Source organism: Diplotaxodon limnothrissa, linkage group LG3 (genome assembly GCF_057381915.1).
Source record: "Diplotaxodon limnothrissa isolate DT_005_m linkage group LG3, D_limnothrissa_male_GT1.1, whole genome shotgun sequence".
Lineage (NCBI taxonomy): Eukaryota > Metazoa > Chordata > Actinopteri > Cichliformes > Cichlidae > Diplotaxodon > Diplotaxodon limnothrissa.
The window spans coordinates 30710174-30735139 of record NC_140598.1 but is presented as its reverse complement, the minus strand read 5'-3'; the positions used below and the strand labels follow the sequence as shown (position 1 = coordinate 30735139).

At 41.5% G+C, this 24966-nt stretch overlaps 2 protein-coding genes across 2 annotated transcripts; one reads left to right on the top strand and one right to left on the bottom strand.

Annotated features, from left to right (window-relative positions):
• Positions 1-10937: 10937 nt before the first annotated feature.
• On the bottom strand, positions 10938-16030 carry LOC146635324 (sialoadhesin-like). The gene is made up of 7 exons (XM_085346746.1): positions 16000-16030; positions 14368-14403; positions 13053-13325; positions 12728-12973; positions 12494-12646; positions 11654-11752; positions 10938-11032 (listed from the first exon to the last, which is right to left on the bottom strand). Exons 1-7 carry the CDS (start codon positions 16028-16030, stop codon positions 10938-10940), a joined length of 933 nt encoding a protein of 310 aa, XP_085202872.1.
• Positions 16031-17699: 1669 nt separating this feature from the next.
• Positions 17700-20183, top strand: LOC146635323 (Fc receptor-like protein 5). Its single transcript, XM_085346758.1, has 4 exons — positions 17700-17751; positions 19336-19608; positions 19688-19933; positions 20020-20183. The coding sequence occupies exons 1-4, from the start codon at positions 17700-17702 to the stop codon at positions 20181-20183; spliced, it is 735 nt and encodes a 244-aa protein (XP_085202884.1).
• Positions 20184-24966: the final 4783 nt, after the last annotated feature.

Here is a 24966-nt window from a genome sequence, read left to right as displayed (position 1 = left end):
GTTTCACAGCTGCTGTTTGTGGGAAAAGTTGGGAAATAAAAGAAAATGATGATGAAGATGATGCAGTTTGACCTTCGAACTCTGCTCAGCACCATTTTTTGAGTTTTTAACAAAACAGGGATGTAACCAATGCAGGATTGGAAATATTTAAGGAAGTGGATTCTGTAAAGTGTTGTTTGATGAAACGTTTTTAACAGGTTGGTTAAAACTGAAGAAGTCCACAAAGACACCATTGGTGCATGAAAAAGTACCTGTGCTCCGTCTGATTGGCTGCTCTTGACGGTCTGCCCTTATGATGTCACAGTAGTAGGTTATCTGATGTCGAGTTTCTTTCTTACAAGCTGAAATGCAGCAAACTGTAAACAATAATAACGGACTTTAAAAAACAAACTTTTAAACATTTCTTAAATGTTTTTGAAATTTGAAATGAATTATTCTGTTTCTCACCTGGTTTATCGTAAACATACTTTCTCACCAGCAGAACCATTAAGAACAGCAAAAGCGCAAGGCAGACTGACCCAGCGGACAACAACACGCACATCAGAAGATAAAAAGAGGTGGATGCGGCTGTGGGCGGAGGTGTTGCAGTTGGTGTCTTTGTCACAGTCTCATTCCAACCTGCAGAAACACAGACAGGTGAGTGTGTCACCTGTGACAGTGATCCAGCTGGATGGAGACTCTCCATGACCGCTGATGTCACACTTGTAGAGGCCTTCATCAGACCTGGAAACATGCTGGATGGTCATGTGACCTGTAGGCTGCTTCCTGATGAGGGAGCCATCTTTATAGAAAGCAGCTGGGAGGTTGGAGGGAGTGGTCTTTGTTTTACAGAGCAGAGTGACGTCATCTCCCTCCATCACAGGGAGGACAGGACTCTGCAGGATCACTGATCCACCTCAACAGAAGTAAAGCTTGAGGAGGGTTTCACCATTCTGTGAAAGACTGTGGGGGGAAGATGCGGATTGGAATCTTTGCTGAGCCAATTTTGGCCCCCAGGCCTCATGTTTGACAATGTTGCTTAGATGTTATCATCTCTGACTTTCAAGTCATGGTCACCTGTTGCTGGAAAATGTGCACCTGGCTTAAAGAGGAACTGTGTAATTTTTTAAACCCCCTCACAGTCTTGGGATTCGTTTTAACCATTTTTTTAAAGGTGTTACAGCCGTTCACACCCCTGTCAGCCTCTCTTTAGCTTCCTGTCCAGAGATGGGCAGTAACGCGTTACTGTAATCTGATTACTTTTTTCAAGTAACGAGTAAAGTAAGGGATTACTATTGCAAAATCGGTAATTAGATTACCGTTACTTTCCCGTAGGAACGCTGCGTTACTGCGTTACTAAAACCGTGATTTTTTTTGCGAGAATGTCTCATGACAGTGACGTAAGCAAGTGCGACGTTGGTGACAGCAGCTGTGTGCAGATCAACAATGGATAATATATCGAGTGCGGGAGAGAGTATGAGCGTGCAGCGTTTAAAGTGTGGAAGTACTGACCTTACTTTGAGTTTGATTCCATAAAAAGTGACAAAAACATTAGTGTCCATTAGCATTGTGCGTGGGAAGAAAACTTCTTTTTACAGCGAAAAAAACCCCTAAACTTCCGAGCAAGCACCGAGTAGCTACGACGTGATGGGAAACTCACAGAGACACTCGCGCGGATTCTTCAACTGACCGCAGCACACCTACACCAGGGTAACCCTCCGCCTACCCTGCTCCTGCTTTACAGGTGAAAATAGAGCAAAAGGACCGCTGAGTCTTTGACTTTATTTATTTTCTGCTGTGTTTTATTTGCATCTGTTTGAAAGAGTGAGTGAAAACACAAAAAATATTTTATTTTATGTGCTGGAATGTGTAGAAAATAGGTTTAAATGTTAAACTAATTTATTCAAGTCAGAGAATGTTGCATATAATTAAATGTTTTGCTTGATGCATAAAGTTAAAAGATTAAAACTGATAAAACAAGTTAAAAAAAGAGACGTTTCCATTTGATTACATTTTGTATGATGGATTATGTAGAAAAAGTAGAATTGGGCTGAAAGATCTATCACTTTATCACCTCTTCAGGTTGTAAATCGTGTTTTTAAAAAGTAACTAAGTAACTAAGTAATTAATTACTTTTGAAAATAAGTAATCAGTAAAGTAACGGGATTACTTCTTGGGGGGAGTAATCAGTAATTAATTACTGATTACTTTTTTCAAGTAACTTGACCAACACTGTTCCTGTCACAGCACGATGGTTTCAAATAAGCACAGATGAAATGCCTCACTTTATATCTATGACATCTCTTTACAAAAATACAACTTCCATCATATCTTAGTGGAAATCAGTGATTTTCCTTTAAATTATGAGTCCTTCTTTACAGAGCTTTGCAATTTTACATGCAAGGTCGGGTAGGGAAGTGCAACATTTGGACCCGATTACACGATTGTTTGTGTATCCCTTCTTGGTGAAAGCTATGCCCTTTGTTACAACCATCCCTGTTCTCCACTAATAGGATTTTTTTAGAATTGACATCATCTCAATAAAAACATTGAGAACTTGTTGAGACATTTCTGCATACGAGAGTCAAGACTGAAAACTAAGATTGGATGCTGTTGGGGTTGAGGCTTTCAGTCAGCACTGCATCGTGGGAAACATGGCACAGCCTCGGCTACTCAAAGCCATCAGCAGTGAGTGCAGCTCATCGCTGCAGCCATCTGAAATTTAGACACCAGCTGCTGCATCATGGTAATCTGAGTTAGCGGTAATAGTAGAAATTCAATTCCTTGGTAGAATTACAGCATCTGGCTAAATTGCTCATTTGTGTCGACCCATCCAACCACGAAGTTACATCCTGCGACACCTCACACCTGTTTCCTCCTCGTGCTTATTGGAAAGTGCAACAGAACTTTATTATAATGAAAATGTGGAGGATAAGTCGCTGTTACCGAAGCTATGGCTTTAAGAAGCTACAAAAAAATCTAATATTATTTACAACGTCCATGCTGCGGTCCACATGTCAGTGTAGTGAAATCATTCAGCCCATTAAATCCCTGATCCTGTGCTGCAAAATATGTTCAGCAAACCCAGGATGTCTTTGTGTTCCACTGGTTATAGGCTTTTACTCACTGCGTTTTTTCTGCCCTTTATTTTCAAGCAGGATTTATTCTGGGGGCTGTTTTCAGTATTTTAAACATTTTCTGATCAGAATGCTTTATTGATCTGGGAAAATTATTTGGTTACAGTGCTCCAGTACAAACAGGAGCCATGGTAACCGAATCTGCTCTGAAACAAGTTATGTTTGAGGTGAGAGATCAACAAGACCTTCCCTCACAGAAAAAAGGGTTTTCAAAGAGAGCATTAGCAAGAGATACAGACCCACAGGAACAACGTTATTCCTGCATATTTGATCTTTTGGCTGAATTTTCGGCTTCATCTTAAACCTTGATCATTGTGTGAAAACACAAGAAAAAAATAAGAATTCTTGCACAAACATGTGCAGAACTCTCTGATTTTTTTTCTGATTCTGACTGAAATCAAGCACAGATTGCCTTCAGATTATTGAAATACAATGAAAAGCAGCTCCTAGCTTCCTAGTGTCTCAACTTTTCTCTCCTGAGAATAAGTGCTGTTTCTCCTTATAAATGGTCTGACTGATAAGGAGCATCAGTGAAACAAAGCAAACAGCATGAACGCACACGGAGCTCACCTTGCAAAGAAGAGGCCATGGAGCCAATGAGGAAGCAGGAGAAGATCCACATTTCTGCAAGAGACACTGCTGAGGCTGCGATCTGTGTCTGCATGATGGAGGATGAGCTCATGGTCTGCTTTCACAAACTCCCAGGACTCACATTTGATGTCAGTTAGAGGAAGTGGTTGTGTGCAAGGAGCCAACACCTCTTTCATTCAGTAGACTCACACACAGACCTAAGATCAGCTGTTTTCTACCCCGAGTGAACAATCAGGAGCTTTTATCTTGGTTCCTTCAGCACCTTCAGTGACTCTGCAGTGCTCTGTCTGCTCCTTTACAGGATACACTATTCCTTACACCTCTTACACCCCAACTCTTTGGGGTGGCTGTAACTCAGGGCGGGTCACCTACTCACTGGAAGGTTGGTGGTTTGATTCTAGTCTGCATGCAAATATCATTAGGCAAGATATTAACCCCATGTTGCCCTCCGATGCATCCATCAGAGCGTGAATGTTAGATAGAAGCACTAAAGACCTTAAATAAAGTGCTTGTGTGATTGGGTGAATGCACGAGTTGTATAAAGTGCTCTGAGTGCTCAGTGAGAGTAGAAAAGTGCTATATAAGAACCAGCCCATTTACACCTTTACGTTTCCTGTACCGGCACTTACAGACTTATTTTAATGACGCTGACATGTTTAATATCGCATTACATTCAAAGACTAACATCACTTCTGGTCAGCATGCGACCTGAGTAGTCACAGGAACTAACTGCTATGGTGAATTTAACTCTGCTTTGACCAGTTTCCCCCCTCCAATTGCCACCTTTAAGTCGCTTACACTCACAAACACTCTTCTAGTGTTTTGAACACTTTTTGACACTTTCCAATGGCTTCTAAGAGTGCAAAAGCAAACAAAAAGGAGGATGCTAGCTTAACAGTTGAGGCTATCACCACGCTGCTCCAGCAGCACCAAGATGAGTTAACATCTGAATTTAAACCCTCATTTAACGCCCTCGAATCAAAACTGGACCAACTGCAACAAGCCCTATAGGAACAGGCCGAGAGAGTTTTGTCCTTGGAGCTTGTAACTGAAGACCTGAGCCAACGAGTCACTGAAAGCATGTGTGCCACTCTTCGCGAAGATAACAGCCAGCTATAGAACAAAGTCACCATCCCGGAGAGCCGTAGTAGGCGTCAGAACATCCGCGTCCTCCCTGAAGACACTGGAAGTGGGCGCACCACTCACTTTTCTAACATTCTCTCTGAGTTATTTGGCAAGAAATTGCCTAGAAATACTTAAATCTCCACCGGAGCTCGAGAAAGCATACCACTACCTCAGGGCACAGGGAACTAACCCTCTCGTCCACTGGAAAGAACCCCAACGTACATGCAGCAAGCCAAGGGGGATGTTAATGCACCTCTGTAAGCCATTTTCTGCTAGTGCAAGAACACAGTACAGATATGTAAAGAGTTTTGATTGTGAAAGGCATGGACGAGAAGAACCCCTTTTGTCAAAAGTGTAGGTTTTCTCTGCAGATCGGTTTGTAAAAAACTCACCTGGTTCTTCACTGAAGGTAGGAAGGCGGACAGTAAGACCGGGGGGAGTGAGGGAGGACAGAGGTTCATTCAGGAAACAAAACTGGATTATAGATGGCAGATAGTTGGTGTCTTGACCCACCGCCTCTGTTCAAAGATGGTCGCTCACAGTGGACATAGATGGCTTCTTTGACTCGTCTTTCAAACCCTCTGTCTTCTCTGTCCAAGATATGTACATTGGTTTCCTCGAAAAACGCATGGCACAACATAGACGAGCCACCTCCACAGGGCAAGACTCAGCTGTCCATCTGCATCTAAAGGACAAAGGTCACTCTTTCGAGGACTGAAGTTTCTCAGATGACAGGTGAAACGTCTTCAAGCAACTTAAAGAAGTCCAGACGCTTTTCTTTCCAAGCTCCTTAGACTGAGAGGATTTACGGTTTGTCACTTCTTGTTTCTAAGCAACAGAGAGCCTGTTCACTTCCCACTTCTCAGCCAGATTAATATTATAATAACTTTAATATTGGCCAGATTATCTTTACATTACCAAAGTGAGATGACTTTAGCCTCATGAACAACATAAGCTAAGATAAGATAAGATAAGATAAGATAAGATAGAACTTTATTAATCCCTCGGGTGGGTTCCTCTGGGAAATTCGACTTCCAAAAAAAGCACAGCAACGACCAAAGTTACAGTTACAGAACTGTTATATATATACACACACACACACACACACACACACACACACACACACACACACACACACACACACACACACACACACACACACATATATAAATACAGAGACAAATATAAATAAAATATACAAAGGGGATAAATAGAATAAATAGGAATAAAAAATAAAAATACAAGTGAATTGCACATTTCAAGTATTGAGTCTATTGCACTGTTGACTATTTACAAAAAGTATTGCACAAGGTATTGTACAGTGAGGTGCAGAGGCACTACAGCTTAGTTGTTCCCCCCTCCTTTGTCCTCCTGTTTCCCCTCCCTCTCCCCTCCAGAGAGGAGTTAAACAGTCTGATGGCGTGTGGGACAAAGGAGTTTTTAAGTCTGTTAGTTCTTGTCTTGGGGAGAAGCAACCTGTCACTGAACAGACTCTTCTGGTTGTTAATGGCCGTGTGCAGAGGATGCCTGGCATTGTTCATAATGTCCATCAGTTTCTTTAATGTCCTTTTCTCTGCCACTGTCACCAGAGTGTCCAGCTTCATGCCGACCACAGAGCTAGCCCTCCTGATCAGTTTCTCCAGCCTGGATGAGTCCCTCTTTGCTGTGCTGCTCCCCCAGCACACCACAGCATAGAAAAGTACTCCAGCAACCACCGACTGGTAAAACATCCTCAGGAGCTTCCTGCAGATGTTAAAAGACCTCAGCCTCCTGAGGAAGTACAGTCGGCTTTGGGCTTTTTTATACAGGTACTCTGTGTTGCATGACCAGTCCAGTTTATTGTCCATCCACAGCCCGAGGTACTTGTACTTGTTGACCACCTCCACCTCCTCCCCCTCTATCTGAACTGGCAATGGACCTTCTCTGGACCTCCCGAAGTCCACAACCAGTTCCTTAGTCTTTGAGGTGTTGAGTTGCAGGTGGTTTGTGTGACTCCATGCGACAAAGTTCCTCACCAGACTTCTGTACTCCTCTTCCTGATCATCCCAGATACACCCCATGATGGCTGTGTCGTCTGCAAACTTCTGAATGTGGCATAATTCAGAGTTGTAGCAGAAGTCAGAGGTGTACAGGGTGAAGAGAAGAGGGGACAGCACAGTTCCCTGTGGTGCTCCTGTGCTGCTGACCACAGTGTCAGACGTGATGTCCTTCAGCCTGACGTACTGTGGTCTGTCGGTGAGGTAGTCGGAGATCCAAGCCACCAGGCAGGGGTCCACCTCCATCCTGTTCAGTTTTTCCTGAAGCATACAGGGCCGGATGGTATTAAAGGCACTGGAAAAGTCAAGAAACAGGATCCTGACCGTGCCTTTTCCCCCATCCAGGTGTGAGTGGGCTCTGTGTAGGAGGTACAGGATGGCATCCTCCACTCCGACACCCACCTTGTATGCAAACTGTAGTGGGTCCTGGGCATGTTGTACCTGTGGTCGGAGGAGGTTGAGGAAGAGCCGCTCTAGAGTCTTCATAAGATGTGACGTCAGTGCCACCGGTCGGAAGTCATTCAGCTCATTGGGCCGGTTCTTTTTGGGGACCGGGACGATGCAGGATGTCTTCCATAGGGCGGGCACTCTCCCCAGTCGCAGACTGAGGTTGAAGACTCGTTGTAGCGGCTCCCCAAGTTCAGCAGCACACGCCTTAAGCATCCTAGGACACACCTTGTCTGGGCCTGCTGCCTTTCTGGGGCGAAGCTTCCTCAGTTGCCTCCTGACCTGATCCACTGTGACACTGGGAGATGTTTGGGAGGAGGGGAGGGGGGGAGATGTCTTGCTGCTGAGAGAGGGATTGGAGGAGGGGGGTGTCATGGTGTCAGGAAGGGGGGGGAAGCGAGGGAGGCAGGAGAGTGGGGAGAGGACTCTGTAGTGAAGGTGAGGGTGAGGGTGGGGGGGGTTGTGGGCTGGTCAAACCTGTTGAAGAAGTTGTTGAGTTCGTTTGCCTTCTCCACAGTCCCCCCCACTGTGCTTTTCTTGGTGTTGTGGCCTGTGATGGTTTTCACACCATTCCAGACCTCCCTCATATTGTTCCTCTCCAACTTCTGCTCCACCTTCCTCCTGTAGGTGTCCTTTGCTTCCCTCAGGCAGCGTTTCACCTCCCGCTGTGCTGCTTTCATCTCCTCCTTCACTTTGCTCCTGAAAGCCTTCTTCTTCATGTTGAGGACAGCTTTGACTTCCTGTGTTACCCACGGTTTGTTATTAGGATAACACCGTACCGTCTTAGCAGGGGCGACTGTGTCCACACAAAAGTTGAGGTAGTCTGTAAGACAGTGTGTCGCCCCCTCTATGTCCTCACCATGTGGGCTCAGGAGCACATCCCAGTCTGTGGTGTCATAGCAGTCTCTAATTGTTATTTACTAGCTAAGTTTGAAATGACTCTCAAGTACAGAAATGAAGCCCAACAATCATGTTATTACAGTCCCGTGGTCTCAGCCTCAGATCAAAATTTTATATGTATGGTGACAAACCTGATAAATTACTGGTGAGCTTTCTAAAAGTTTCTAGGGCAAGGCAAAGTATTGTTAAAATTTGACAACAAGATGACAACATAGTCACAGATCATGAAAAAAACAATGAAGTATTCAGGGATTTTTACTCATAGCTTTACACCTCAGAGTCCCAAACTGACTGCAATGCAATTAATGAGTTCTTAGCTAAACAACTTGACATTACTGAAATTCCACCAGAACTTAAAACAAGGCTGGATGAACCCATCTCTCAGAAGTTTCCTTAGCTATAGCTTCATTGCAATCTGGCAAGTGTTCAGGTCCAGTTGGCTTTCCGTCAGAATTTTTCAAACACTTCTCTTCATTATTGTCCGTGCAGCTTAGTTCAACCCTCACGGACTGCATCAGACAAGGATCTCTTCCTCAGTCATTCTATGAAGCCTGTATTACACTTTACAAAGAAAGGAAGAGATCCGTTGAAATGTGCCTCTTATAGACCCATATCCCCTATTGAACACAGACGTTAAAATATTAGCCAAGATACAGTGGCTTGCAAAAGTTTTCGGCCCACTTGAACTTTCCCACATTTTTTCACATTACAGCCACAAACATGAATCAATTTTATTGGAATTTCACATGAAAGACCAATGGAATTGCATAGTGACAACAGTATATCCTTACCAGCTGCACTTTGCTCTCCACTCCTGGTCCCCTTCCTGCTCTGTTTGGCATCAGTAGGAATGAGGTACTTCTACTGGCCTCTAAAAAACAGGCATTATCATTCTCTTCCCTGTTGGCCAGGAGGGGAAATTTCAAAGCATGTGGGGTCCCTTCCTTGATGCATTTCAAAATCTGTGAGAATTTTCCAGCAAACTCTCTTATGTCAGGTGTGGAAATACAATATACAGGTCTAGGGCAGTGACCTGGGTGGGAATGAACAGGTTTATTTGGCAGGGATTATGTTACTTTGGGAAATATCATACATATGTTTATATTTCTCTTTTTTTTTTCTTCTCTGTATTTCTTTTCCCCCCCTTTTATTTCACAGCCTAAATGTACGAGCTACTTAACCCAAATGTACAGATCATCTGTAATCCTTTTCTTTTTTTCTGTTTATATGTATTAAAGGAAAAACTCTTAATAAAAAGACATTGTTTTAAAAAAAAAAAAAGACTAACATCGGTAGTGATCAATTTGCTTCATATATATCTATTTTTATATGCTGGTTAAGATTCACTTTTATGTTATTTAATGAATGTTTATGAAGAAACACTGAGTGGCTCTGTTCATAAATACCTGATGTTAACGTGTGTGAAGTGTTTTTACATATATTTTCATGTCTGCGTTGACTGGATAAAAATGCAGTGGCTTCAACAGACCTGCAAACACTGGCTGAGTAAGAAAAATATGAATCCCACACTAAGGTCAAAGGTCAGAGTGGAAACCACCATATGTTGTTGAACAAACTGAAGCCGTGCTGCCGCCTGCTGGTTGCATTTATACAACACTTTGATCCAAAGTGAACAGTTTCCCTCTGATTCACACTCACAGCAGTGACTGTGAGCGAGTCACGCTTTGGAGACAAGAAACTTTGTAGTTGTTTTGCTTCACACTCATTAAAAAGTAAATTAAACATCTGAGTGATTTCTGAAGTTGACAACAGTAAAAAAAGTGTTAATTATTTGTAGCCAATTTTAATATGGATCATTAATATATTAATTGCTAACAACTAATGTCCTGATGTTTTATGATGATTTACAATAATTTAGATGTTTTTTTAAAGTAATGTCCAAGTGTCTTCATTTGGCATAAAGTTGCAGCTGTGTTGTAATACACCAGGTTTACCAATAGATGTCAGCAGAATTAGAGTTGATGAGATCCAGACCTCCAGTCTGAGTCACTTGTTCAGGGGTTTGATATTTGTCAGAGACCGAAACACCTCAGCTCTCTGTTTTCATGTCAGACTGCAGAGTGAACCACTGTAAACGTCTCCCTGGAGGACGAACATTTAAAACACAGCAAATATGATTTCCTACTGTCAGCCACAGCTGTAATCTGCTCTGTGTTGGTCTGAATATTTGGATTAAGACAATTATTATTTTGTCAAAATGGCACTTCAATTTGCAAAGATGAAAAAGGAAAAAAATCATCATATATTCCCTTTTTTTTTTGTTAAACGTTACACACAAATTGAAATATGAAATAGTCGACGCATCATTTCCTCTATGTTGGTTTCAGGGTTAAGCAGACGCAGGCACACAAACACTGAACTGAAACTTTCTGGTGTTAGATTTACAGCCACTCACTGATGTTCGCGCTGATTATAATCCACAGTTGTGGTTTTGTTTATCTTTAATCTTTGCTACAATCACTCAAGATAATTATCAGCCGACCACAACAAAACAAGAGCAGCTCAGATTCATCACATCAGATGACCTGATGAAACCCAGAGAAGCACACAAGAAAATCAACAAGTGAGAAGAAGACTTTATTGATCCTGCAGAGAAACCAGATCTCTGCTGCAGGAACAACTGCACAACCAAACAAACACAAACTACAATTAAAATATATAAATTAGAGTGAAGTTACAGCTAAGAGTAACTCGAGGTGTATCAAATGCACTCCGGTCTGATGGCCTGGTCATCAGTGGTTGGACGGGTGAACTTCTTCACTGAAGAGTAGATGACCTCTGGCTTTGATGGCGTCTCTGATCACAAAGACACACAATTCAAACAACATGAAACACAGTTGTAGAAAAATGAATTCAACCTTTGCAACACAAATCTGTATTGATTAAGGGCAGAAGAGCTCCCGATACTCCCACATGACAATCTAAGGTGCAGATTAAGGAATTATAGTGACCTCTGACCTCTGTGGCCTCACATGAATAAATGCTGGTTTCCTTGTTTCACTTCATCACGTTTACCTCCACACATAACTAAGAAACTTTTTTTTTTAAAGATTCAGAATACCTTCAACCATTATTATAGCATTAGCATTATTATCTTCTTTTTAAAGATGTTGTTATGTTTCCTTGATAGTTCTGGTATTTTAAAATATGTAGACATTCCCTATGATTAATGTTTTATATGTAGAATACTGCAGATGAAATGGGCATCTGTGCAGCACCTATGCTGGCATAATGCATTAGTTTGCTTAACTTATCCAAAAATCTCACACTGAGCACCAAACATTTAGGATCTGTTTTTACTGTGTTACTAACCGGACCCTCAGGACAGATGTGCACAATGACCACATCTGATTTGTGCAAGATTTATTCAAACTAGCATTGCTCCTCACAGAGATATAAAAATATAAACAATACTACCTCTGGCCTCTCTCGCTGTCTGTTGAGGCTCTTGTGCTATTTTGATTTCGCTGTACGTGGTGTCATCTGTGATGGCATCTTCTCCAGCTTCTTGATCAGCTGAACCAAAATAAAGTAAAACATGATTTAAAAACACTCAGAGTGGGCCTTTCTTTATAAATGTAATTAAAAGATTGAAATGATGATATTAGCACTTTATAATAGAGCCTTCAATTTAGATGCACCCAAATCTACCATGTAGCACAGGTGTTTTCTACATTTAGGGTTTAGTTTTCAGTAAACATATTTAACTGTTTGAAACAATCAATAATCCTAAAGTAAGAAGGGGAGGTTAGGAGAGTCTATGAAAACAGCCTGAACTGCAAATGACAACAAAGTGAAAATGGACATTAGGATAAGCTGTAATATAATAAGTTGTAATAATGTAACATTCAGAGCAAGTATTTGTACCTAACCATACCTCGAGGTCACAGAGTAATATTTCATGATGATAAAAGTAACACTTCATAACACAACCACTGATTTATTTTGTAAGTTGCTAACAGTGACCATGTGTTTCTTCTAAATGAGGGATATGTTGTTAAAAAGGCATTTACTATAATTCACACCTACATATGAAACCTGATGAGGAAGCAGTGAATGTTTTCAGGTAGTGAAAATAACACTTTAGATTCCAAACATTATAAATTTTGGGAATTCACACCATAGAGTTTGAGCTGTAATGTGACGACATGTACTTACAATGTAGACACAACATATATATATAGGAAATTGTTTAAATGTACAAACCATTTAGCAAAATTAAGCCACACATACAAAATCCAGACATTTGAGTCTCACCTTCAAGTTTTCTGCAGACACATTCCCTCATCACTAGAACCAGTAACAACAGCAGAACCAAAACACAGACTGATCCAAAGGCCAACACAGCAAGTAGAGGAGGTAACGCAGGTGGAGGGGTGGATGCAGGTGGAGCTGCAGTGATGGGTTTTTCTAAATGAACCGAAGAAAAAGTTATTTTCATGCACTGAATGTTTGAATACTGAATACACAAACACAGTCTAAGTGTGTCACCTGTGACAGTGATCCAGCTGGATGGAGACTCTCCATGACCGCTGATGTCACACTTGTAGAGGCCTTCATCAGACCTGGAAACATGCTGGATGGTCATGTGACCTGTAGTCTCATTCCCAATGAAGACGCCATCTTTATAGAAAGCAGCTGTGAGGTTGGAGGGAGTGGTCTTTGTTTCACAGAGCAGAGTGACGTCATCTCCCTCCATCACAGGGAGGACAGGACTCTGCAGGATCACTGATCCACCTCAACACAGAGACAAACTACAGCATTTCATCCATTTACACACAGCTTCATCAACACTAACTCCACACACTCAGCTTACCAGTGACTGTCAGGTTAACCATGTTACTGATGGGACCCTCCCTGGACTCACACCAGTAAACTCCACTGTCAACTGTGTCAGTGTAGCTGATGTTACAGCAAGAACCAGGTGGCTCTCCCCATTCTTGATTGTGATCTCCACACTCAGCTCTGGTGTCTCTGCTTGTGTTTCTCCTCAGAGTCCATCCAGCAGAGCTGTCGTCCTCCTCACAGCTCAGAGACACAAAGTCTCCTTCGAAAAACTGAGAGCTGCTGGGACTCACAGCCAGACGAGCTGTGAGGAAAACATCAGAAGAAGACATCCAAACATTGGTCATCTCAGCTGATCTCAGTTAAAGCACACATAAAGTGAAATTGTTACCCTTCTATGAAGGGTTGACAAATGTTTTAAAAGACACATTATTTACAGGCTGCTCTACCCTAAATACTGTTGCTGTTTTTCTGCAAGCAGCTTTTTCAGCCACCTCAACCTCAGCTGAGGAGGTCCTACAACTGCTTTTTCTTGTTTCAGAATGACAGGGCTTAGTTACAGGAAACAAAAATAAAATAAAACAGAAACAGAACAATAAAGGAAACAAAACACAGGGAGACTAAACAACAATACAGAGACACAGAATTATAAAACAAAACTAAACAAAATGACAAGGGACAACTACAAAAAGCAACCCTCCTCATGAGACTCACATTACAACCATGTGACCTATGTGTCATGTAATTATATTTGTGGTCTCTTTATTTCTTGTAAAAGTGGAAATGGCAATTAATTTTGCACAGCTTACAATTCATGGTGTGTGATCCTGGGCTTTGGTGCATATAGTGCATGTATGAAACAAGAAGCCATCTGTCTTCTCACTGGTTGCTCCTCACAAACACAAGGCTGGACCAGAAGCTTTTTAGTGCAGTCTGAAGCCTGAGATGTTGGCTCACAGGAATTACTTATACGTATCTCGTTATTAGAAACTTTAGCCATGTTGACTGTTTAGTATGAACAGGCAGCGGGGAAAGTTAAATAGGTCACCTGTAGTAAGCATGTAAATGTACCAATGAACAGATGTGCACTGATGGCAAGACACAGAACTGAAGTAAAGTTGAGTGAAATAAAAAATTGCAATAAAAATAATACTTATTTTTATAAATGATGGTTTTTAACAGCTTAAAGTCTCAGGTGGTCGTATAGAGTGCAACGGGCAGAGTAACTGCAGCAAATACTGCAAACAGAGAGCAAACAGACCACTGACGGCTGGAGCCACACTGAAAAAAATGTTACAGAGAAAAGTGCTGTGTGGTTTATTAATGCATTTGAAAAATGTACCAACCTTGGGAGGGTCTGCAGCCCAGCAGTGAAGTCAGCACTGAGGAGAAATGACACACAGGTTGGTGTTAAATTCAAAAAGGAAACGAGTGTAATGCCATTAACTGCTCTGTTCTTTTTTTGTTTGTTTTATGTTTTGGGTTTTTTTTGTTTTGTTTTGTTTTGTTTTTCTTTGTTTTACAAACTTACAAAAAGCAGTTTTTAATTGATGATTTCATTTATTAAGGAAAACATAGTCCAATCCTAGTTGGTTCTGTGAGAAAAAGTAATTGGAAAGCTGGGTTCAGTTTGACCAGCCACACCCAGGACAGGTTACTGTCAGACATGTTTGCTAAAGCATATAGTTAGGACTGGATCAGGTGACCCTGAATCCTCCCTTAGTTATGCTGCAAGGTGTAGGCTGCTGGAGGATTCCCATGATGCATTGGGTTTTTTACTTTTCAGTATCTCTGCATTGAATCATATCTGTTATTAACCTCTGTCTCTCTTCCACAGCATGTCTTTATCCTGTTTTCCTTCTCTCACCCCAACTGGTCGCTGTTTTTTAATAAATGCTGGCTCGCACATATGGTAAATGGCCTTTATTTATATAGCACTTTTCTAGTCTCTAAGGACCCCAAAGCGCTTTACATATCCAGTCATCCACCCATTCACACACACATTCACACACTGGTGATGGCAGCTACATTGTAGCCACAGCCACCCTGGGGAGCACTGACAGAGGCGAGGCTGCCGGACACTGGCGCCACCGGGCCCTCTGACCACCACCAGTAGGCAACGGGTGAAGTGTCACAACGACACAACGACGCAGACTGTCCGAGCTGGGGCTCGAACCGGCAACCTTCCGATTACAAGGCAAACTCCCAACTCTTGAGCCACAATCGCCATATCAGCTGTGTGCGGATGTGTCACACCAATCAATCTAAAGTTTGCCAGTAAACGTGTGAATGATTGAGAGAAGATTCCTGAGCATCCTGTGGTCAGATGAAAGTAAAGTCATGCTGTTTGCTATCAGCTGTTTGAAGAAGAGAAATGCCCTAACGATTCTTTGAGGCTCTTTTTCTGCAGAACGACTTCTTTCCACTGAGGAGCCAATGAATCGAGCCACTGAAGCTCCTTCCATCAGCCAGAAAAATGAAGATGGGTTATGGCTGCATGACAATGACTAAGAACATACTGCAAAGGCAACAAAGGAGCCGCTAAAGCAGAAGCATATTAAGGTCATAGAGCAGTTTCAAGACCTCGGTCCTGAAGAAAATCTGTGGAGGGAGCTTAAGAAGAAGCAACTGAAGCAAACCTTCGTACAAACCCATTGACCACCAACGAGAAACGTTTCACCCTATGGTTGATATTCTCTCTCTCCGCGTTCACTTTATATTTCTCAAATTTTGCGAGCTGAGTGTACAGTCTTGCAATTTTTATAATCTGTCTCCAGCAAATATTTCCTTACATTATAACAAAAATAAGAAAAATCTAAAACTTGTATTTAAAAACGGCTATTTTTCAGCATCAAACAGGATTTCACTCATTTGTCTGATCATTCAATCTGCCCACATAACACTTGTTCCTGTGACCTTTCGTGTTTCCATTAATGCTCCCGTTTCTATTATTTCATATTTGGAAAAGCTGTACTTACAGAGCGACAGCAGGAGCGATGTTCTCGGCATTGTTTCACATCTTTATTTGCGCATTTCTTTCAGTTACACACACCCCAAAAACAGTGTCCTACTTCTGTGTAAGTGTCTGTGGTTTTCTGTCAGCTGTAAAGGAAAAAGGAAAAACATCTGACGTGGCTCCGTTTCTCAGCACAGAGACCACCCGAACGCGTGACGAACTAAGAGTGAAACCAAACTACAAACTGTTTATGGTTCTGGTTTTGAATGAAACTTTGCCCTCATAAAGAACTCTTACTCTACTCGTACTTACATGTTAACTTCACTTTCAGAGCATCTTTCAACAGCTGAAAACAAATATGAATACAACACTGAATAAAATAATCGTGTGACATAATCACACTCTGTCAGCACTTCCTGTGCATTTCCTCTGAAGCTTTGAGTCTCTGCTGGTAAGCCAGACGTTAGGAGCCATTCACACCACAGACTGCGGCATGTGTGCTGTATGAATGTGTTAAACTGCCAGCCCGGGCCTCTCAAGTACATTTTTTCCTCCATCTGCGCATCTTCTCTTCAGAAATCTGTAAAACATCTCAAGTTGAGAACCTGTAAGTCTGTTGCTTGCTTCAGATCAGTCTTAGAGGATTTAGATATCAGCTGCAGCTGGAAACAAAACTGGAGATGGATTATAAATCTAAGATGAAGCTAACGTATATGTGCAAAGTGAGAATCAATGTGACATTGCCAAGTCAGAAAGTATGAGCGCCTTCTTGTCAGCTCAAACAAAAAGTCTCGTCGGTGGCTTGACGTCATATAAAGATCATGACACACCGACTGCGAATCAAACCAAGATGCAGAGCTGAATGTGAGACCTTCTCAAAGCAGAATGTAAAATCACGCGTGAAGTACAAAAAGTCTGACAACATGAAGGTGTTTTGTCTCAGCACACTGCACATCCTCTCATGACCACTAGTGTGTGACTTTACACACCTACATATTGTATTATTGATGCCCCGCTAATACTGGGCTGGCCCCAGTTCAACAGGGTACTGTAAACATTCCTCTGAGATTTTGGTCCATATTGACATGATGACATCACACATTTGCTGCAGATTTATTGGCTGCACATCCCCTGTGTTCCACCACATCCCAATTAGATTAAAATCGGAGGTGATTTGAATACACTGAACTCATTGACATATTCTGAGCTTTGACAGCTTTGATGTTCTGAGGTGCTGGAAGCAGCCATCACTATGGTGGTCTGATGGACAGGGTCAGCAGTGAAACATTTGCAGTGTTTGTTGTTGTTTTTTTAAGTAAAATCATTCACGGTTTTCATTCAAGTTGTAGTGAAATGAATAAAAATCAGCATGTTGAGGATCATCTAGCATGTGTGTAATATTTTGGCATGCTGTGGTGTTCCTGCTGTGTTCTGCATGCTGAATGTGACGCTGCAGTTAACTGTAGTTGTGTTTGTGAGTTGACACGTCGACTTTAATCTCTCAGATTTCCACATGTCAAACGTGCACATAGACTAGGAGGAACTTTACATCTTAGACATTTTACATCTTTAAAGTGCTCTCAGAAATTTCTCTTCCTCTTGCTCTGCAGAACTGAAAATCTTTGTTTGAAATACAAAAGTCATTCTCTCAGTTCTTTAAAGCGTTAAGTCTAACTTTATTGTCCTTCATGTCACGGTGGACCATCTTTGCTCCTGTCCTTCATGGATTCTCTGATATTCATCCTGATTTTGACTCTGATTTCTGGGTATTCAGGTGAGTGAAGCGGTTAGCCTTTTCATGCATAGCGGTCACTACAGTGGACAGCTATTCAAAGGCTGTTTTCTTGTATTTGTGCCAGTGTTGATAGTATACTTGCACATAAACCACTGCAGTGGACACTGATGTGTTTTTCCATACACATCAGTTGTGCACCTTTTTTATGCCTAAAGATGAATAAAAATACTTATGAAAAAAATCCTGATTGAGGTTGTCATAATTCATGCATGCCAGGATTAAAGACAAAAGTCAATATGTGGGCAGTCTTTTAATGCTCTGTTTGTCTGAGTAAAGGGTGAATGTTTACTATAGCAGGTATCTGTTACTGTTAAAGTAACTGTAATAGCAGTGCTTTGAAGAAAGACTGCCTTAGGATGTTAAAGATGTGTTGTTGGTGGCATAAGTTACAGAAAACTCAGACCTTTATTAGCCTGTTTGGCTTTTTCTGCTGATTTATTGATTTAGATGAACTAAAGGGCCAGATGAATCACTGAGATCCTGTATCAGGTCTTTTCTGCATCTTTTCTTTACTGCTCACATTTACTAACTATATGATATTCAGACACTGTTCATCTCCTGCAAACAGTTTTTTTAGGCTGCTTCTTTTTTTGTCCTCCGTTGGTCCAGTTTCGCTCTGCGTCATTGCAAAATCCTATTTTATGTCTATGAAACTGTTACATTTGGAAATTTTAGTAGAATAAAATATTGTCTAAGAATATTAATATAATATTAATTCATCCCTTCAGTCAGGTGGCTCTTTATGCTTGAATGATTCATAGATCAGTGTTAAGTGGTTAAAACAAAAAAGAAAAGAAAAGAAAAAGAGCATCTGACTGAAAATGGTCAGGTAAAAGGACTGGACTGAAAATAAATGGAAAATCAGCAGGTGTCCAAAGAAACACTTTGAAAGCCATTTTTCAGAAGACCACTTTCATAAATTCTAAGAAAGTAAATTGGAAGTAAAATATAAAGAAATGAGGGATGACTCAAGAGTTTTGCATAGTATCCATCTTTTATATACAGTTGGTAGATGTAGGCAGGAGTGGGCTCAGACCAGCCAAATGGTGGCTTGTTTCCATTCATCCGGTGGAAAAAAAATAACAGAGGAAACATGAAACACTGACTGACTGATTGGATCAGCGGATTGCAGCACGCCTCCAGAGTTTCTCAGTGCCCACCTTCAGAAATGCAAACAGAGAGGGGAGGAAACAGAACTGTGTATGTGTGTGGACAAACACACGTTCTGACGTGTAGATGAGTCATTATGTTGCTTGTGTTGTTTTTGTTCTTTGCCATAAAGAGTTCATTTCTTTCTAGGTTTTCTTTACCTCTTACCTCTGTAGCTAACACCTTTACCGTCAGATATATCATTACTAATTGAATGTTGTGTTAAATCTCTGCTGGGAGAGAAGTTGTTGCTGAGTGTGGATTAAAGTTTACATTAAATGTGCTTAGTGATTATTTTCAGTTTGTTTTACTGCAGGTTAAGATTTTTTGAGCAGATGTTCATTCCTACAATGCGTGCTCTTCTACAGCCTGTTGAAACGACTTCTGCCCACATGTTCTGTGGTTTCATTTCAGCTGCCACAGCTCGTCTGACTGTGAGTCCCAGCAGCTCTCAGCTGTTTAAAGATGATTTTGTGTCTCTGAGCTGTGAGGAGGACGACAGCTCTGCTGGATGGACTCTGAGGAGGAACACAAGCAGAGAAACAAGGAGTCAGTGTGGAGATGAGTTTGGAAGATTAGATGGTTCTTCCTGCGTCATCAGCCACATCGTTCTACTGGACAGTGGAGTTTACTGGTGTGAGTCCAGAGAGGGTGCCATCAGTAACATGGTTAACCTGACAGTCGCTGGTGAGCTGAGTGTGTGGAGTTAGTGTTGATGAAGCTGTGTGTAAATGGATGAAATGCTGTAGTTTGTCTCTGTGTTGAGGTGGATCAGTGATCCTGCAGAGTCCTGTCCTCCCTGTGATGGAGGGAGATGACGTCACTCTGCTCTGTAAAACAAACACCACTCCCTCCAACCTCCCGGCTGCTTTCTATAAAGATGGCTCCCTCATCAGGAAGCAGCCTACAGGTCACATGACCATCCAGCATGTTTCCAGGTCTGATGAAGGCCTCTACAAGTGTGACATCAGCGCTCATGGAGAGTCTCCATCCAGCTGGATCACTGTCACAGGTGACACACTCACCTGTCTGTGTTTCTGCAGCTTTCAACATTCACAATGTGACGACAACTTAATGACTGTGTTTGCTTTATTTTAGGGGAACACACCACCACACCTCCACCTACATCCACACCTCCCCCTACATACACACTTCCACCTACATCTGGACTTTCACTTACATCGTCCTCTGCATCATTCGTCCCTGGTCTTCTTCCTGTCTTGCTGACTGTTGCATCAGCCTGTGCTGCGATGCTGAGATGACACGATTACAGGAAACTCAAAGGTGAGATTCAGACTTCCGGATTTTACGTCGTTTTAAACTTTATATTTACCACAGTTCAAAATTTTCTTCAATATTTAATTTCTTAAATAATTTTTAAAAAATTGTGGTTTGTTTCAGATAAACAAGAAGGAGCTGGATGAGACAACATCACCAGTGTCATCATGCATTTTCACCGTCTATGAGGACATTTTTTTCAATGACATTATTATTACTGTTTCTCTCGATTGCAGAGACTCGTTTCTTAAAATGATGTCTCCTAAAACTTTCTACACAAATTCACAACTACACAGCCACTTCCAACAAAACCTCCATTTACCAGGTTAAAAGCAAACTTTGCCTAAATATATCACATAAAGCCCTCAAAACACACTGGAGTTCCCCACCCCTGCTCTTTGACTGTTTTCTGCAGGGGTGGGGAACTCCAGGGCTCGAGGACCAGTGTCCTGCACGTTTTAGATGTGTTCTTGATCCAACACAGTCTTTAAGTTCTCCACAGGCCTAGTAATGAACTAATCCTTTGAATCAGGTGTGTTAACCCAGGGTGAGATCTAAAACCTGCAAGACATCAGCCCTCGACTCCTGGAGTTCGACGCCTGTGCTTTTCTGTGTGCAAAACCAACACCATGGGGATCCCCCACCCTCAGCTCTCAGGTTTATTCCAGTGTTTCATTTTTTCCAGGGCAAATCTGTTTCACCAAGATCAAAGTTAATCTTCATAAACTGAAAATTCAGATGAATTAAATCTCACATAAACATATTTTAATCCATCCATCCATTTTCTTCCACTCATCCTTGTCAGGATTGTAAGGATGGCTGCAGCCTATCCCAGCCACCAGGGTGGGAGGCGGGGTACACCCTTGCCAGTCTGTCACAGTGCCAACACAGAGACAGACAACTATTTACACCTATGGGTAATTTAGATTCACCAGTTGACCTAACTCCACTAACTGCATGTCTTTAGACCAGGGGAGGGAGCCAGAGTGCCCAGAGAGAACCCACACAGACACATGCAAACTCCACACAGAGAGGCCGTGGCATGATGGTGAAGTTAAATGCACGACCTTCCTTCTGTGAGGCAACAGTGCTAACCACCACATATTTAACCTGCGAGGAAAGTGAGAGCATTTTCACATCACAGCAGAAACATCTGGACCTGCATCCCGATGCTGTTCGTGGATATCCTGAAGACCGATAACGAGGCTCCTCCAGAAAAGTTCGAATAATTTGCTTCAATATCGAGTCATCTGTATATTAAACACCAGCTGTTTGTGTCACATGTTTGGAAGTATACTAGAATAAAAAAGAACATTTAAACATTTGATAAGTGTGTTTTTGTTCAATAAGCAGTGACAGATGTGTATACTGCACCCTTGCTGTATGATGTATGTGAGAGACACCTGCTCCTCAGACTTGTGTCTGATTAATCAGTATCATTATTTTCAATAATAATATGTTAATAGTGATTACTGAGAAAATTTTGGACAGCACACACAGCTGTTTGAACTCTAATATAGTGAAGGTAGCATGGTCACTCATGTTGGGTAAACATTTATTTATTTCACAATTTCAAATCATGTCTCGGTGTCATTGTGTTGGTTTTAAGTGTGATTTTGTTGCTTGCAGATGTCTTATAGGAAGAGGGTTTAACTTCCATAACAACTGCTCCCAGTGATCTAATCCAGTGTTCACACAGGTGAAGAAGTGCTTCCTCTCGCTTTGTAAAATCTCTCTTTAAGTAACAGGAGTCACTTCCTCCCTTCATTAAGGAGACAGCTGAGTGAAAACTTGCTTTAAGACAGACTGCAGCCACTCCTGTCTGCCGCTGTCATTCATCGATTCCCTCACATGCATTTTGGCTCTGATTTCTGGCTCTGCAGGTGATTGAAGCAGTGAATCCATGCATCTGTGTTTATCCATTTTTTCCCATGACCTAGGATGCAAGGGCAGCATCCTAAGCAGAGAAGCCCAGACCTCCCTCTGCCCGGCCACCTCCTCCAGCTTGTCGGGGGGAACATCAAGGTGTTCCCAGGCCAGCCAAGAGATATAATCTCTCCAACGTGTCCTGGGTCTGTCCAGGGACCTTCTCCCAGCACGTTTAATATATTATATTATATATCAGAGATCAAGCGTGTTTCAGACTACAAGCCCTGTAAGAAGTAGGTTTTTAACTGCGTTCAGGTTCAGTTCCAGGCAGGAAATGTTTGAGGATATTCAAGTTGAAGTGTTTTACTCCACCTCCAAAGTTTCTCACTTGACGTTCATATTAAATATTTTCAGTGTTTCAGATGCTGAGGTTAGTGTATATATGAGTAATCCCCGTGAAACTAACCCTGCGAACACTCAGTGGGCTCTCCTCTTTCATCTGAATGATGTCAGGAAATTCATCTCAGGTCTGCTGTCTCTGCACTTCTTCCCCTTTTATGCGTTTTAACCTACATTGTTCTGTATAATGTATTCACACGCAGAGACTAGCATTACTGCAGTCTTGACTGTTTAAGATTCATGCTGAACTTAATGTATGCACTCACAAATATCCCCTCTCTGCCCCCTGCTGGTAACATCTCCAACCTTTTACTGCAATTGATCATATTGACTATAGCAGCATTTTTTATACTTATATTTGTAATATTTTGACACCAACAGCAGCTGACCAGCTTTTTTGTGCAAATGTTTATTGTTACACTGACTGCTCTTCAACACCTCGTAATAATCATCTATACTAATCGTCGTTCTACATCTGCCTACATGTTCTAATGTTTGATTTCAGCCCTTACAGCTCGTCTGAATGTCAACTGAATGTCAGCTCTCGGGTTGACAGTCAATGAATATATATATTCATCTGTATTTGAAACAAGAGCCATCTGAACAGGTTTTGGAAAACTATTTAAAAAACATTTGATATGTGTGTTTTTGTTCAGTGAGAGAGTTGTCTAAACATTTAAAAGTGATCTACTGAAAAGACCTGACTCTGACTAATCTGTTGTCTTTATTTCTGTATGTTGGTGTGTTGGTGTTTACTATGGAGTGAAATTAGTCTCCATTTTGCACATTTGAACATCTTATTTTATGTTTATGGATCATATGATACACATTTCTAACGTTTTTGAGACTAATGTTTGAGGATATCCAAGGTTAAGTGGTTTACTCTCCAGTATATTTGTGGTTCTCTGTGTGTTTGTGCCTCGATTCACCAGCTGTGCCAGTGGTGATACATAAACACTGCATTAGGGTAAAAAAGAGGAGGTGGTGGTGGCACAAACTGCAGGTTAGTCAGACCCCGGGGTGTCTCTTTGTTCTTTATTTTCTCCTCTTTCTTCGGTTTTTCTTTTTCTTTTAACAGTTAAGTTTAGAAAATAAGTTTTTGCTATTTTTTCTTTTAAATGCTTCCCAGCAGTGAATCTGCTCAGTGATACAACACAATTTGGGACAGAGCCATCTCACGGGTGTTATAACCTACAGGGCAGGGCTTAGATAACAAAGCGCACCGTGTGCATGAATGAGCACCAATAGCTGCTTTGAAAAAATGCAACCCTTTGAGATCTACTAGTCTGTAGCGACTGCTGTTTGCTCTGCTGTCTGCTGGGGGGGGGGGGAAGTATCAGAGCCAGAGAAGCCAGCTGGATCAGCAAAGGGATCAAAAGGTTCGAAGCGACATTGGTCACAATTTAGAGGCGTTTGACTCATTGAGGGTCAGAGGTCACTAAACTGAGGTGGACATGTGACAGGTTGAATGACTATTGCATATAAAACTGTTCAGTTAATACTAATTCATATCAGTTGATATAAGGACGAAAATAATGTAAATATGGTAAGAAAATGGTTAAGAGTTTATTATTTTTCATGTTATATTAATGGCTTTCATGTTACTTAAGAGAACTGCAATCTATACATCAGTGATCGGCTAGTAAGCCTTTTCTGGGATCGATTAGTAGTGTCTCTATTCTCCACTAGGGGGCTTTCGCGCGTTCTCCTCACTGCAATAAACTACTGCATGAGAGACGCAAGTCATAATCACTCTCGTGATTCTTTTCCCCCTGTTTTCAGGTAAAAGTGTTTAAAAGTTGATATATTTCCAATGTGTACACTGTTAAGATATTTAAGAGGTAACCCTTCATTGTTTTGTAAGCGTTAAAAGCATTACATTGCAGTTTTGTGCACATATACGTGGCGGTTTTGAGCTGTGTTTTGTACTGTGTAATGGCCATTAAGATAACGGCAGGAGCTAAAAACACCACAATTGTCAGCCATTTTGTCAGGAAACCTGCTCAAGTATATGTATAATAAGCACTTTAGTATTTCGGTTTATTATTTAGTGTTTTTCTTCCACCATGTGACATTTAGCAGTACAGAATGTGAAACGTTTCTGCTCATTTTGACTGCAATAAACTACTGCATGAGAGACGCAAGTCATAATCACTCTCGTGATTCTTTTCCCCCTGTTTTCAGGGGTGTAACAGACAACCAATCCCACCCACTCCACTCCACACTGCGGAGGCAGCAGAGCTTCTTCTCCCTCAGACTGATTTAACCTCGCTACCATAAAGAACACCTTCCTACCATTCTCTATGAAGCTGCATAACAACTCTTCATTCTGTGACAAGTGACACCTGCCAGCCATAATGTCCCAATCTCATCTGTGTTTTACTATTATATCAAACTATTTACCTTAAATATTGTATTACATTATTGTATCCTTTCAGCTGTTTTTCTTAGATTTAATGTATACATATTATTCTAATTTTACACAATGTTAAAGTTACT